The 15,924-nt window shown below is 42.4% G+C and overlaps 2 protein-coding genes across 2 annotated transcripts; both read right to left on the bottom strand.

Annotated features, from left to right (window-relative positions):
* Positions 1–2,289: 2,289 nt before the first annotated feature.
* LOC138873373 (uncharacterized) lies at positions 2,290–2,628 on the bottom strand. The gene has a single exon (XM_070151839.1). The coding sequence runs from the start codon at positions 2,626–2,628 to the stop codon at positions 2,290–2,292; it is 339 nt and encodes a 112-aa protein (XP_070007940.1).
* A 757-nt stretch (positions 2,629–3,385) lies between these two features.
* Positions 3,386–3,724, bottom strand: LOC138873372 (uncharacterized). Its single transcript, XM_070151838.1, has one exon. The coding sequence runs from the start codon at positions 3,722–3,724 to the stop codon at positions 3,386–3,388; it is 339 nt and encodes a 112-aa protein (XP_070007939.1).
* Positions 3,725–15,924: the final 12,200 nt, after the last annotated feature.

Here is a 15,924-nt window from a genome sequence, read left to right as displayed (position 1 = left end):
AGGTACTAAAATAATTTATAATACATAATTATCAATTTAAAAATACTGGACTTAATTTTTATAAATGTAAATGCAATTAAATCTTAAAAGGGGCTAATATTACAATTATATGCAATTTAGCTTTAAAAATACTAAATAAATTTGAAAAAATATGCAAAATTATCTTAGCTATTTTTTAGTACAAATATGAGAATCCAATAAATGAATCACCAAAAATAATAATTTGGGAATTATTATTGGGTTTTTATGAATAAAATAGGGGAATAAATTAGTTTAAAAATCTTTAAATAAAACATTTGGACACACGTATACATGCATACATATGCTGTTTTGAAAGTATCTTGCATATTAAAAAATATATAGAGAAAAATTGGGTATCAACAGCTGCCCCTCTTTACCCAGAAAAGATGAAATAGTTGTCGAGTTATGGCCAATTTTGACCGAGCAGAACGGTTCGAAGAGGTTTAGGCCGTTCACTAGCTTCTGAGTTGCCTACATATCCTTGGTTTTACAGGAATCAGGCCAGATGTTTTTCAAGATCCGTCGATGGAGTATGCCGATGGAGACTTTTCAAGAACGAACACAATATCTAGGACGAGGTGAATGGTTAAGGTTTGATAGAGCTGCGGGAACTGGAGCGGGATCGCTCCTGCCGAGATAGCCGTTGCTCGCTGGTTTACCTGCAAATAGGCAATACAAGCATATACTGTGCGTAAATTTAAACATGATGCACATTCCCGTCGGACCATGAATGTTGTCTTCGGATGATGAGAATGATGTCCTTAGACCATGATGTCCTGGGCCATGAAGCGTGCAATAAAGGATTCACAGGACATGAAATGATGCTCTCGGGCTTTGAGGATGGTGCCTCCGAACCATGATGCCTTTGAATAATGATATGCAAAAAACTAAAAGGGATCCTCAAGCCATGACATGGTGTTCTCGGGCAATGAAAATGGTGCCTCCGAACGATGACACCTTTGGATAATTTGGCGATATTTTAGCCTATGAAATGCAGTGTGTGGAGATCTTTCAGCCATGCGGCGGTCTTTCAGCCATGCAATGCGGTAGGTGGCGATCTTTCAGCCCATGCGATGTAGATGTGGTGATCTTTTAGCCATGCAATGCAGTAGGTGGCGATATTTCATCTATGTAGATGCAGATGGAGGTAGAGCTTAACCTCGGAAGGCAGAATAGTAGCCTTATGTAATGCAAAAATCCATATGGAGACAACGTTAAGTCTCGGAAGGCAGAACAGTAGCCTTATGCAAAACGGAAATACAGATGGAGACAATGTTTAGTCTCGGAAGGATGAATAGTAGCCTTATGCAATGCGGAAATGCAGATGGAGATAGCGTTTAGTCTCAGAAGGCAGAATAGGAGCCTTATGCAAGAAATAAATTGGCAAATGGTAATAAGATTTCTTAGCTGATAGTAGATTGCGATATTGTGACTGTTGGGACATTGTGCCTGCTAGGAACACTGTTGTGTGTGGATAGCAAATGTGAATAAATGCAACGGTTCTGAGAGTTGTATTCCCGAAAGTGTTTATCTCGTGAGTGTATAGTATGTTTGATAGTTTTGCAATCCAAGTGCCTACATCCAAAGAAAAATCGTGAGTTTTGCAAAGGGGGGGGGGGGCAGGTTAGTTTGTATCCCCGCTGGCTCTACTTGACCTGCTCGGCTTTGATCCGTTGATACTGCATGTATCATTAGGGTAGCGTTTCTAAACAAAGAAATTTCAATAATAAATAGGCATGATTTTTTATGACATAAGTTTATAATTAAAATAATTTTTAGATGAATCGACGACTGTGACGTAGTTCAGGACATTGCAACCTCTCCTGCTATGGAATTTGAGAGACCTCCTCAAAATTCTGCCCCAGTTTGATGAGTTGACGCTTCTGACGGTTGGTTGTGGCGATTGCGCTGAAATTACTTCGGAATTTTGAGGGTCCCCCTCAAAATTCTGCTCTAGTTTCCAATTGCGGGGGGGGGGGGGGAACAAACTTTTTATTGAATTTTGACCGAACCCATAGGGCTGCCGATGTATCCCCTCTTAAATGGGAATCAGGTCAGGCATAGTTTAATTACAACGATGAGGAAAGCATAAAAATTACACATAGTAACGCTTGACTGCATCTGAATTGATCGGTTTTGGCCAAACTTCTTTATCCATTTCTGCGAGTATGAGGGCTCCTCCTGTCAGAACCCGGTGAACCATGTATGGACCCTTCCAGTTGGGAGATAACTTCCCTTTGGCTTCATCTTAATGCAGGAAAATTTTCTTTAACACAGTTGCCCCGGTGCAAACCGTCTCGGCTTGACTCTTTTGTTGAAGGCTCTGGACATTCTATTCTGATAAAGTTGACCATGGCAAACTGCATTCATTCTTTTTCTGTCTATAAGGGCTAGTTGCACATAGCGACTTTTCCTCCACTCTTCATCGTCGAGCTCAGCTTCCTGCATGATCCTTAGGGAGAGAATCTCTACCTCAGCGGGAATGACTGCCTTTGTACCGTAAACCAGCATATAGGGGGTTGCCCTGGTTGATGTGCGGAATTTGGTGCGATACCCCAATAGAGCAAATGATAACTTCTCAGGCCACTGCTTATTCTTCTCTATCATTTTCCTCAATATCTTCTAGATATTCTTGTTGGCGGCTTCTACAAATCCATTCATCTATTTTCCTCAATATCTTCTAGATATTCTTGTGTTTCATCTTGATGTTTTCACACATAGCTTTCATCAAGTCGCTGTTGAGGTTGGAGCCATTATCAGTAATGATTGACTCTGGAATTTCGAATCGACAAACAATATGGCCGCAGACAAAGTCTGCCACGACTTTCTTGGTTACTTCTCTGTAAGATGCTGCTTCGACCCATTTGGTGAAATAGTCGATGGCTACCAGGATAAATCTGTGTCCATTAGAAGCGACAGGCTCGATTGGTCCAATAACATCCATCCCCTAAGCGGCGAATGACCATGGTGAGCTTGTTGCATTAAGCTCATTTGGAGGTACCATTATCATGTCTGCATGTATCTAACAGCGGTGGCATTTTCAGACATACTGGATGCAGTCTGTTTCCATGGTCATCCAAAAGTAACCAGCTCGGAGTATCTTCTTTGCTAAGACGAAACCGTTCATATGTGGACTGCAGGTCCCAGCGTGAATTTCCTCTAGTAGCGTGGATGCTTCCTTGGCATCGACACACCTTGATAGTCCCAAATCGGGAGTCCTCCTATACAGGATTCCTCTGCTATGAAAGACGTTTTTGGACAATCTCTGAAGTGTGCGTTTCTGAATAGGATTTGCAAGCTCTGGGTACTCTCCTTTTTCAAAATATTCCTTGATATCATGAAATCAAGGCTTTCTGTCTACTTCTTATTCAACATGGGCACAATAAGCTGGCTGATCATAGATCTTTACTGGAATGGGATCAATGAAGTTTTTGTCTAGATGTTGTATCATAGATGATAGGTTAGCCAACGCATCGGCGAACTTATTTTGGATTCTGGGAACATATTGGAACTCCGTCTTCGTGAACATTTTCCTCAATTCTTGTACATGATGCAGATACGGGAGTATCTTGGAGTTCTTGGTTTCCCATTCTTCACGCACCTGATGTATGAGTAGGTCTGAATCTCCAATCACTAGCAACTCTTGAATGTTCATGTCAATGGCCATCTTGAGCCCTAATGTGCAGGCGTCGTATTCAGCCATCATAGGATTCTGCAATGTCTTTTCCTATGAATGATACCTCTTCGTCAGGAAAATATGTTTTCAGGGATTCTTATTCTCCATCCACGGGATTTTCAGCAAGGTGATTTGCTAGTGCCTGTCTTTTGATTGCTTTCTGAGTCACGTAGACAATGTCAAATTCAATCAACAGGATTTGCCACTTGGCTAGCTTGCCAGTGGGCATGGGCTTCTGGAAGATGTACTTTAAAGGATCCATCTTTGATATGAGATATGTGGTATAAGCACATAAATAATGCCTCGGTTTTTGAGCTACCCAAGTCAAAGCACAACAGGTGCGCTCTAACAGAGAATATTGGGCCTCATACGGGATAAACTTCTTATTGAGGTAATAGATAGCCTGCTCCTTCCTTCCCATTTTATCATGCTGCCCCAAAACGCAACCGAAAGCTCCATCCAATACTGTAAGGTAGAGTAATAAGGGTTTACCTGGCTCGGGCGGGACCAAGACTGGTGGTGTTGACAAGTACTCCTTGATTCTATCGAAGGCTTTTTGGAAGTCATCGGTCCATTTGGTGGCAGTGTCCTTCTTCAACATCTTAAAGATTGTCTCATAGATAAATGTGGACTGTGCTATGAACCGGCTGATGTAGTTAAGTCTTCCAAGAAACTCATCACATCCTTCTTGTTCTTTGGCGATGGTAGTTCTTGGATGGCTTTGACTTTTGATGGATCCAGTTCTATTCCTCGGCGACTCACAATAAACCCAAGCAATTTTTCAGTAGGAACACCAAATACGCACTTCGCGGGATTCAGTTTCAGGTTGTAGCTTCCCAATCTGTTGAAGAACTTCCTCAAATCTTCCATATGATCAATGGCCTTCTTGGACTTGATGATGACATCATCTACACACACCTCAATCTCCTTGTGTATCATATCATGGAAAATAGTAGTCATGGCCCTCATGTAGGTGGCCCCTGTATTCTTTAACCCAAACGACATCATCTTGTAACAGTACATTTCCCACGGCGTAATGAAAGCCGTTTTCTCAGCACCTTCTTCATCCATCCAGATCTGATGATAACCAGCGAAACAATCTACAAATGACTACAGCTCTTGTTTGGCGCAATTGTCAATCAGGATGTGTATATTCGGTAAAGGGAAGTCGTCTTTCGAACTGGCCCGGTTGAGATTCCGGTAGTCGACATAGACTCTGACCTTCCCATCCTTCTTTGGCACTGGCACGATATTGGCTAACCATGTCAGATATTCTACTACCCCGAGAACCTTAGCTTTGACTTGCTTAGTGACTTCTTCCTTGATTTTCAAACTCATATCAGGCTTGAACTTTCTGAGCTTTTGCTTTACCGGCGGACATGTCGGATTATGTGAGCCACTATAGACGTACTTAGACCAGTCATGTCATCATACGACCAGGCAAATATGTCCTCGTATTCCCTTAGAAATTCTACGTATTCCTTCTTTTCTGACGTTGATAAGTGAACACTGATTCGCATTTCTTTGACGTTCTCTACATCTCCCAGGTTAACAATTTCTGCCTCGTCTAGGTTGGACTTAGGTCTGTTCTCAAAGTTCTCAACTTCTTTGATAACCTCCTCTGGTATGTCATCTTCCTCTGAATCAATGTCCATTTGTTGAGCTGTCTCATTGCATGTCATAGTCATTGGTTCATCATGATAAGTAATAGTAATGCAGTATAAGTAAAGTAATGAGAGAAAAATAACAATGAGTGTTGATTCATAAGAAAAGTCAAAATGCCTTGATAAATTGCATAATCGGTTTGAACATTGGAGATCTTATTGGGGAATTAAAATGCGAAAGGAAAATCATTTAGTAAATAAACACAGTGTATGATGCTTGTTTTAGCCTTGCTACCCCGAGGCTCGTCGGGCTCTGGTTGTCCTGATGGTCTAGTTATTGAGGCGTGCCCCTTTTCTTACGGCCTATATGTAAGGGCCTTCCTGCCCCTCCTCCTCGAGAACAACACAATAATCCATGTCATTGTCTTCCAGGAACAAGTTCTTCACCGTGACCAATGCTTCTTCTTCGTCTGACCCATAAATAATGTCGGTCGGTTGGAAGGTCTACTCCAGATGTGGTATTGGTTGCTCTAATGGATAGTAAGGACCACGCCATGGTGGTGACCAGTTGTTGAATTCTTCCCAGGTGTACTCATATCCCAGATCGAAAGTAGTGCCATGTTTTTTGCGCTTTATGGGCTTAGCGACTCCTTGGAGGTTCTTGCCGAGCCCCTTGCCAGGTTTGTACCCACTCCAATTCAGTATACTCTCGATCTTATTATCCCACCACTTGTCTTTGTCAATAGCATTTACCCATTCAATGTGATGGTAAGTCTCTCCGCCTAGCTTCCTTCTCCCTTCGATTGCCGGAATGGTCTGTCGACTATATATAGGGTTGCTCTCGTCGCCGTGAATGATCACCTCTTGATGATTCCATTCGAATTTTATTGCATGATGCAATGTCGATGCTACGGCCCCAACGGCATGGATCCATGGCCGACCCAACAGCAGATTGTAAGATGCTGGCACGTGTATCACCTAGAAATTAACGTCGAACCATGTTGGCCCCATTTGCAAGCATAGACTAATCTCCCTAATGGTGGACCTTTGAGAACCATCCAAAGCTTTCAAATTGATGGCTCTGTCCTTTATCTCGTGCAGTCCCTTACCCAACTTCTTGAGTGTTACCAGTGGACAAATGTTGAGACTGGAACCCCCATATATCAGGATCCTGGTGATGAAGTAGTCCTCGCATTGCACAGTGATGTGCAGTGCTTTGTTGTGTCCCAACCCTTCTGGTGGTAGCTCGTCCTCATGAAAAGTGATCTTATGGCTCTCTAGCACTTGTCCTACCATGTTAGCCATTTCTCCGCCACTGATGTTTCTTGGTACGTATGCCTCGCTTAGTACCTTTAGCAGAGCATTTTTGTGTGCCTTAGGGTTTTGTAGTAAAGCAAGAATAGAGATTTGTACCGGTTGGAGGCCTGCTTGCTTGACTCGGCTAGGTGTTCTGGGGTATAAACCCTACCAGTTCTCGTCATACCCTGTGCGACAACAGTCTCTTCGAACCTGACCATGCCTTTCCCCTTGCCTCGACTATATAGTCCCAGGGTACAACCTTTGTATGGAATGGTTTCATGGTCGACATCACCACTGGGATCGGCATGGCTATCCTTACTCCGAACGAAGCATGTGCCTTGGGCGGCAAGACTGCAACTTCAAACGGTGTCGGTGCATTTGCCGGAGACACAAATTCAACCTCAATTAGCGCTGGTGTCTTTGTGGATGACGTTGCTTCAAACTCAAGCGGCACAAACATATTTACCTCAGTGTCCCTAGATGGCTGAATTTAGACTATGATCGGATTAAGAGTAACTATTGGCTTCTTTGGGTCATCATCTTCCGCGATCAACCCAATTGATCTCTCGGGATCCCAATCATCCTCTATTTTAATCATGTGAACGCATCCACCCTTATGGTTTGTCAGGGGGTTATTGCGGACATTTAGAGCGGGTTCTTTTGCCACAATAATCTTGTTATCGATCAAAGACTGGATCTTATTTTTCAAGGAACGGCATTCATCGATGGTGTGCCCCTTCATGATGAAGTGGTGGGCACAGGATTCATTTGGGTTAACCCACTGGGAAGGGTTCTCAAGGGTTGCAGCAGGGATGGGGATAACATAACCAGCAGCTTTGAGTCTCTCTTACAACTAGTCAATAGGTTCAGTAATGGATGTATATTGTTTTGGGGTCTGCGATCAAAATTTGGTTGAGGTTTAGGGAAATTTTGGCGTGTAGGAGGTGATTGATAGTGGAATGGTTGAGTATTGTAGGTTTGGTAGACATGTGCAGGTTGGGAATATTTGGGCAAAGTGGGCTGGTATGCGGGAGGCAGAGGTGATTGATAAGTGGGTGGTGGAGCTTGGTATACGGGTGATGGTGTTTGGTAGTTCGGAGTTGGTTGATATGTGAGTGGAGGTAGGTAAGTTTGGTATTTTATAGGAGATTTGGTTCTCTGTGCAACCATTACGGCCCCCACATCCCTTTTCTTGGACACACCACCGGACTGTATGGCCTTATTTGTAGCTTGCAAGGTTTTGAAGTTTGTAACCATACTGCTTTTAATGCCCTCTTCGATCATTTCTCCCAGCTTGATAATGTCGAAAATTTTGTGGCTCTCAATCATCATTAATCTTTCATAATACTGCGGGTCCTGAGCCCAGACAAAGAATTTGTTCATTTGTTCCTCTTCTAAGGCAGGTCTGACCTTAGCAGCTTCGGACCTCTAGCGAGTAGCATACTCGTGAAATGTTTCTATGGGCTTCTTCTTTAGATTCTGAATATGGAACACGTCCGGAGCATTCTCTGTGTTAAACCTGAACCTGTCCATAAATTCGGACGCCATGCCTACCAAGTTTGACCACTTATTTAGATCTTGGCTAATGTACCAAGACAAAGCATCTCCCTTCAAACTCCTCATGAAGTTTTTCTGCTTCTGTTGTATCCGCACATGTGGATCGGGGACCGCAGGTGTGATGATTGCAGAAGCGGGAAGAAACCGCAGATGCAATTTTTTGAATCGCATAAGCGGAAGGCGAGTCGCACCTGCGGGCCTGCAGGTGTGATGGTTTGATCATAGGTGCAGATATGGGATTTAAGTGAAATTCCGCAGATACGCACGTTTTGTCGCAGGTGCGGGGGTCACAGGTGCGGTATTGGACCGCAGATGCGGAACCCCTAGGCGGAACATATAAATTCTTGCATTCGCGAAATTCGGTCATTTTTCCACCATTTGTGTTCGGCCTTGGAGATTTTTGGAGTGTTTTGAAGAGGGAATCAAGGGGGTTTTAATTGAGGTAAGTTTCTTGAATCTAAAACTCGATTCTATGGTGATTTTCAGTTGATTAAGCATGAAATTTGTGGTGTTTAAGGGTGAAAATTTGAAAAATTAGGGCTTGAAATGGGAGAGATTAAATTGGTGATTTGAGGGGCCATTGAGGTCCGATTTTGATGTTCTTGGTATGTATAGACTCGTGGGAGGATAAGGATTCTTGTGATATGAATTTTATCAAATTTTGAGACATGGGATCGTGGATCGGGTTTGGCCAATTTCGGGATTATTGAGTTAATTTGATTATTTTCGCTTGGGCTTTGTTCCTTTAGAGTATATTGATGATAATATACTTAGTTTGGTTAGATTTGGAGCATTTGGAGGCAATTAGAGAGCCAAAGGTATCGTGGGCTATAGTTTGGACCGGTTTGAGGTAAGTAATGATTATAAATACTGTCCTGAGGGTATGAAACCCCGGATTTCACATCGTGGTTCTACTTTGAGGTGACACAAACGCTATATGACGAGCATGGAGGTGTGCACCATTGAGGATTGTAACTTGGTCCATCTCGTATGACTATTAAGTAGCGTATTTGATTGAAAACTATTTGATACTATTGTGTTTTGGAAAATATTATTATGTTTTGGGTTGAATGACATATATTTGGGCCTCGTGCCAACTGTTTGGACCCTTAGGGCTTTTTACTACTATTCCTCAGAGTTTTGACTTAATATTTGTACTCAGTCATGCCGTGTTTTACTGATTTCACAACTCATCCGTATTTACTCTATTTTGATACTTTAAATGATATTTTGGACTGAGAATCCTGTTTTACTATTGCCCGAGTGGCTTGAGAGGTTTCTGACTGAGTGAGGCCGAGGGCCTGTGTTGTGATGATATCATGGGATCGGGCTGTGTGTCGCATCATATTTTAATGATTTGTGATATATGAGAGGTCGAGGGCCAGATTTATTATGCCACAAGATGGCTTGTGATAGCGCTTGGGCTGTAAGAGCCCCTCCGGAGTCTGAACACCCCTAGTGAGCACGGGTACCCAGTGTGAGTGATGTGATGTAGCCCGAGGGGCTATTATTGATTCATATTGTTGCCCGAGGGGCTGATTACGAGTGATTGTGAGGTAGCCTGAGGGACAGGTTCTGTTGATATTTTGCCTGAGGGGCGATTTATGGTACATGTTTTGCTTGAGGGGCTATTTACATTTTTATCATTTTACTCACTGTTTTCATCACTCGTTTGAAACTATTGAAAGTTGTTTTAATAGGAAAGGCTTTACTAAAACTGAGTTTGTTTTACAAGGTAAATTATTTCTGCATTGTTTTGGGAAATGTACTGTATTTGTTTTGGTATTATGATGTGGAATTATCTGTTTTCTTACTGCTCAGCTTTCATTTACTTTTATTTCTTACTAAGTTGGCGTACTCACATTACTCATTGCACCTTGTGTGCAGATCGAGGAGTTGCGGGTCGCGATAGTGAGCATTGATTCTCCATTCAACAGGATTTTAGAGTCGATAAGGTGGTTGCATGGCGTTCGCAGCCCTGTTCTTCTCCCTCATATATTCCCTAGATTTATTTAGTATGGTCTTCCAGTCTTGTTTAGACTTTATTGCATTGTGATAGAGTTGTAATTACTCGTGACTTGTGACACCCCGATGTCGGGCTTGTGTATTTATTCTGCACTGATTATTTAGACTTATATTATGAGATTTCTTGTTAATTAATGGATTAAAAATGAATTTTATAGAATAATGGTTTGATTTGGGAATCATGTCGGCTGGCCTAGTTTCACGATAGGTGCCATCACGACCGGGTCGGTTTTAGGGTCGTGACAAGTTGGTATCAGAGCCTAGGTTACATAGGTCTCACGAGTCATGAGCAGGTTTAGTAGAGTCTCACGGATCGATACAGAGGCGTGTGTACTTATCCTCGGGAGGCTGCAGAACCTTTAGGAAAAACTTCACATTCTTGAATTTCTGTCGTGCGAACCTTTTGATTCTGGTAAGTAAACTTCTGTTATTCTATTCTCTCACATATGGTGAGGACACGTGCTACCGGTCAGGACTGACAACTACCAGTACCACCAGTTGGGGACTCGAGTGGTCGAAGATGAGGTCGAGGCCATGGTAGGGGTAAGGGTGTAGCCCATACAGCAACTAGAGCAGCACCTGCAGATCCACCAGCCGCCCTAGTCCAGGATCAAGTCCCAGTTACGGGCGCTCCAGCTCAGGCACCAACTATGTCTATTGTTATTCCAGGCCTTCATGAGGCCCTGACCCAGATTCTATTAGTGTGCAGTGGCCTGGCTCAGGCAGTCTCAGTTACTACGGTCGTAGCTACTTCTCAAGCCGGTGGAGGCACTCAAACTCCCGTCGCTTGCACACCGGAGCAGGTAGTGTAGGGATTTTAGACACCAGAGGCACCTCTAGCCCAGCCGGTTGCATCTACTCAGGACAATGTAGCTCCTGTTATGCCAGAGGACGAGCAGTGCAAATTGGAGTGTTTTGGTAGACTTCAGCCTCTGACTTTCAGTGGTGAAGAGGGCAAGGATGCCCAAGGTTTCTTGGACAAGTGTTAGAGGATGCTTCGGACCGCAGGTATTCTTGAGACTAGTGGGGTCTCATTCACTACTTTCTAGTTCTCTGGAGCTACACTTAGTTGGTGGGAGGCTTACGAGAGGCATAGGCCGATTGGCGCAGTGCCCCTATCTTGGCATTAGTTCTCTGTTCTCTTTCTGGAGAAGTTTGTACATGAGTCTCGCTGAAAGGAGCTGCGCAGGCAGTTTGAGCAGCTTCGTCAGGGTGACAGATCTGTTACACAGTATGAGATGTGGTTCTCGGAGTTGGCTCGTCATGCGGTCTGGCTGGTTCCCACAAACCGGGAGCGGATTAAGAGGTTTATAGATGGCCTCGGTTTCTAGGTTCGGTTGCTCATGACTAGAGAGAGAGTATCTGGTGCTACCTTTGATGAGGTTGCTGACATAGTTCAATAGATTGAGATGGTTTGTGGCCAGGAGAGGGTTGAGAGGGAGGCTAAGAGGCCTCGTTGTCAGGGTGGATTCAGTGGTACTCCTCACGGAGGTCAGTTTCAGCACGGCAAAGGCCGTCCATTTAGGCATGCTCAGTTAGCTCGCCCAGGTTATTGTAGGGCATCATCGGGCCATAGTTTTCATAGTTCTCATCAGGGCCATTCCTCACTTAATGCCCTTCCAGCTCAGAGTTCGTCTCGTGCTCTATCAGTTCAGGGCTCTTCCATGTCAAGTTCTTCTACTAGTCATCCCGGTGCTAGGGGTTCCCTTCAGTCCCCATCTCCAGCACCAGGGGTTGTTATAAGTGTGGAGAGTTAGGCAATATGTGGAGACAATGTCTTCGTCATCTTAGGGTTTCATCTCAGCAGAGGAGTCAGCCATCGACTTTAGCACCAGTTAGTTCACCACCCACCCACCCAGCTAAGTGTGGAGGACAATCAGCTAGAGGTCGACCTAGAAGGGGAGGTCGATCAGGTGATGGTCAGGCCCGTTTCTATGCACTCCCAGCCAAACCCGATGCTATTGCTTTAGATGTGGTGATTACATGTATTGTCTCAATCTGTCACAGAGATGCCTTTGTGTTATTTGATCCTGGTTGCACTTTTTCATATGTGTCATCATATTTTTGCTCGTTATTTGGATATGCCCCATGAGTCTCTTGTTTCATTTGTTCGTGTATCTACTTCGGTGGGCGATACTGTTGTTGTGGAGTACGTATATCAGTCATGTGTGGTGACTATTGGGGGTTTGGAGACCCGAGTAGACCTTCTATTGCTTTGTATGGTCGATTTTGATGTGATATTGGGCATGGATTGATAATCTCCATGTCGTGATATTTTGGATTGTCATGCTAAAATTGTGACGTTAGCTACACCGGATGTGCCACGGGTTGAGTGATGAGGTTCGACTAATTTTGTTTCCAGTAGGGTAATTTCATTTTTGAAGGCCTAGCGAATGGTTGGAAAGGGGTGGCTTTCATACTTAGCCTTCGTGAGGGATGTCAGTGCAAAGACTCCTAGTATTGATTCAGTCCCGGTAGTGAGGAACTTTTTCGGATGTGTTTCCTGCAGACCTACCGGGCATGCCACCGGACAGGGATATTGACTTTGGTGCCGGGCAATCATCCCATTTCTATTCCACCGTATGTCGCGCCCCCTTTTTCCCCTCTTTATGCAATCAGAAGATCGGGTTTGTGACATTTGGTATTGGACAACTCATTCCTTTTGGGAACTGGGTTTTGCATTTTTGAAGAGTTTCCACCTAATGATTTAAGGTGCATTAGGACACCTATAAGATCTACTCCTAAGCTTGTTTGATAACCAGTGATCGGGTAAGGGCTTGAAATTATCCTAAGGGGATGGTGTTAGGCACCCCTCAAGATCCACTAGTATGGTTCCCGACCAGATAGTTTATTGTGAATTTGTATAATTTAGCAAATAGACAAATATAGGCTCAAATAGTAGGGAGTTTAAGTTTAAACACATAAGAGTTTGAAAATAATTAAAGGCAAATTTTGAGAAGAAATGGTTATAATTTCTACAAAGGCTTGAAAATATAAATGAGGAAAAAGGGGGGGGGGTCCTAGGTTTATTTATAATATGGATCACATCAATGCGATACCTGGTATGACACTTCTTAGAATAGGGGATACACGTGGCATTAGCGCACCGGTCATTATATCCATATCTACTCTTCCCACCCCGTTAAGGTATTAAGCGCAGATTGGTCTTGATGTCTATTGCATGCTACTACCCGTCCCTTCCTATCAGTACCAGAGGATTTTAGAACTACTATTCCTAAATGGGAGGGATATTAGGCTGATTTTAGGTTTTAAAGGTGAAAAAGCTAAGGCGACATACAAAACATATAGGGGCTGCACATTAGGGGAAACATATAATAAATAAGAGGCTCATGTATACCTCCTCAAATAAAGCACATAAATAGTATGACTAACACATACATTTTAAGGTCTGAATTTAACATACTAAGGTAAGGGAAATTTCAATTGTCGAGGCAGACCAGTTTATTACATAACTCAGATAAGAACTCTGAATCAGGCCTGCTTGCTGGTTATAGCAATTAACAAAGGCGGATTCAATTTTGGTTGTTATCACCTAAGGCCTACCTAAGCGTTTAGGAGAGATCCTATAGACATGGTATATATTCAGAATGAAGCGAAACAGTAATAACTGAAGACGAACAATTTGGATCCTATAGGCATGCTTTTTAAATCGCGTTAAAGTAAAGAGTAAGGTTGTTTAAAATTGATTCAGAGTCAAACTGATTTTAAATTGTTTTCAGATCCTATAGGCAGGATATCTAGTGTTGCCCATTTTTAATCCTATAGACATGATATCTAGTCGAGCGTGAATTGAAGCATGTAGTATCCCTATAGGCATGATTTCTACGAAAGGGGGTACTGAAAATAATATCTGATTTTTAACCAGTTAGTTCCTAAGCATGGTGTTTAAGTGTGGTAATACAGAAATAAAGACAAGTCCTATAGACAAGTTCTCTAAATGCGGGATTCAATATGCAGAATTTAGGTCCTATAGGCATATTCTCTAAATGTAGAACATTCAGTAATTTAATAAAATTGGATCTTATAGGCATGATATCTAGATGCAGAATTAAACATAAAGAACAATAGATTATATCTAAATTGCAGAATTGAACAGGCAGAAATTTAGATCCTATAGACGTGATATCTACCCTTGAGCATGCATAATTACCCAGTCCCTTTCACTAGCTAATCCCCCAAATGTTTATTACAAAAATATTATAGACTAGACAATGAATTACATCAAGGAATCACAAAAGAAAAGTTACAACTAGAGGAAGCCTGATTCTTGACTTCCTCTCTGAGTTATGGAATAAACCACCTCAAGCGCCATTGTTTCAAAGCCTTTCTCAGACTTGAGTGTGTCAAAGTTCCCTAAGGGTCTCAAGAGGACCCCGGGCAGTTCTCACACCCAAGTTGTATAACCAAATAGAGAAGAGTGTAGTGTGGAAGAGCCATCCCTTATGTGTCCAAGTTTAGAGAGAGCTCATGGGTCCCAAGGCAAGGCTAACACAAGAGGGGCAAAACTTAAGTCTAAGAATATGGTGGAAGTGCAGGAGTAGAGATTTAGAACTGAGTGGAGAATGGATAGGGGAGAGGGGTGAGTTGAAAACAGTAGCAGTAAAACTAAAATCACAGAATCAGCCATTGCACAAAGGGGTCAGGGGTTTGGGAAATACATTGCAAGGAGCATATATCCTTAGGCAGGGACCAAGTTTGGGCACGTACAGTAATAGATGGTGTTGCCATGCCTATAAACCAACTAGAACCCATAACATATAGAGGGGATATGGAGGTTATGATTCCAGGGAATTAGGTTTGGGTCATGCACAACAATGTTCAATGTTGTCATGCCCCAAGCCAACCAAAGATACCAAACACATAGGGGATGTGGAACATATGACCCAAGGAGGGTCAGGTTTAGGTCATGCACAACAATGTATGATGCTAACATGCCCTCAAACCAATATACAAACACATAGAGGTTATGGGGTATTGGGGTTCATACATGAGAAAACATTAATTCAGAAAAAGGAAAGGGCAGATCATAGCATGCTTGATAATGAAACTCGATTAAACATAAGCAGGAAATAGGTAAGAGTGAAGGAATTAGTAAAGAAACATGTTGTTTTTTATGCTGGAAGAGTAATTAGGACATACCAGTAAAGAAAGAAAATACAGAAAGAAAAAGTAGGCAAGTTTCCCACAGCCTAGCCCTGGCTTTCAGCCGGCTAGACAAGGTAGCAACACAAGTAGTAATAGAGAAAAGAGAGAGAGTTTGAGTGAAGTGTGTGTTTTTGAACTCAATTGGTTCGTGTCCTTGAAAGAAGAGGTGTACAAGGTATTTATAGGTTTTTTTTTAAAATGAGTGAAGGAAAATTAATAAGATACAAACATGGAAACAATCATAGGTCAGAATCAATTACACGGGTGATTCTGTTTAATTAAGGAATCATTGTTTAACAGATTCAAATAAGGGAAGAGATCAGTTTAGATACAGACTGATTATTTCCATAAAAGAAGTAGTACAAGCATTCAGTAAGTATCGAGACTAAGTACATAATATACTTATTTTAGAAATAGATTCAGCAAGGTAAATATTACAATAAAGGGAAAAGAGTCAATCAATTTTGAACGGGAGAGTGAAATCAGGGTTCATAAAAGAGAATCTTTAGAAATCAGACACAAGTGAAGATTAATCAAGGAAGAAATTTCAACATATAAATAAAGTGAACAGGGTCA

This window comes from Nicotiana sylvestris, chromosome 7, assembly GCF_000393655.2.
Source record: "Nicotiana sylvestris chromosome 7, ASM39365v2, whole genome shotgun sequence".
Classification (NCBI taxonomy): domain Eukaryota; kingdom Viridiplantae; phylum Streptophyta; class Magnoliopsida; order Solanales; family Solanaceae; genus Nicotiana; species Nicotiana sylvestris.
The sequence above is the reverse complement of the archived record's forward strand: the minus strand, read 5'-3'. Positions and strand labels throughout refer to the sequence as shown.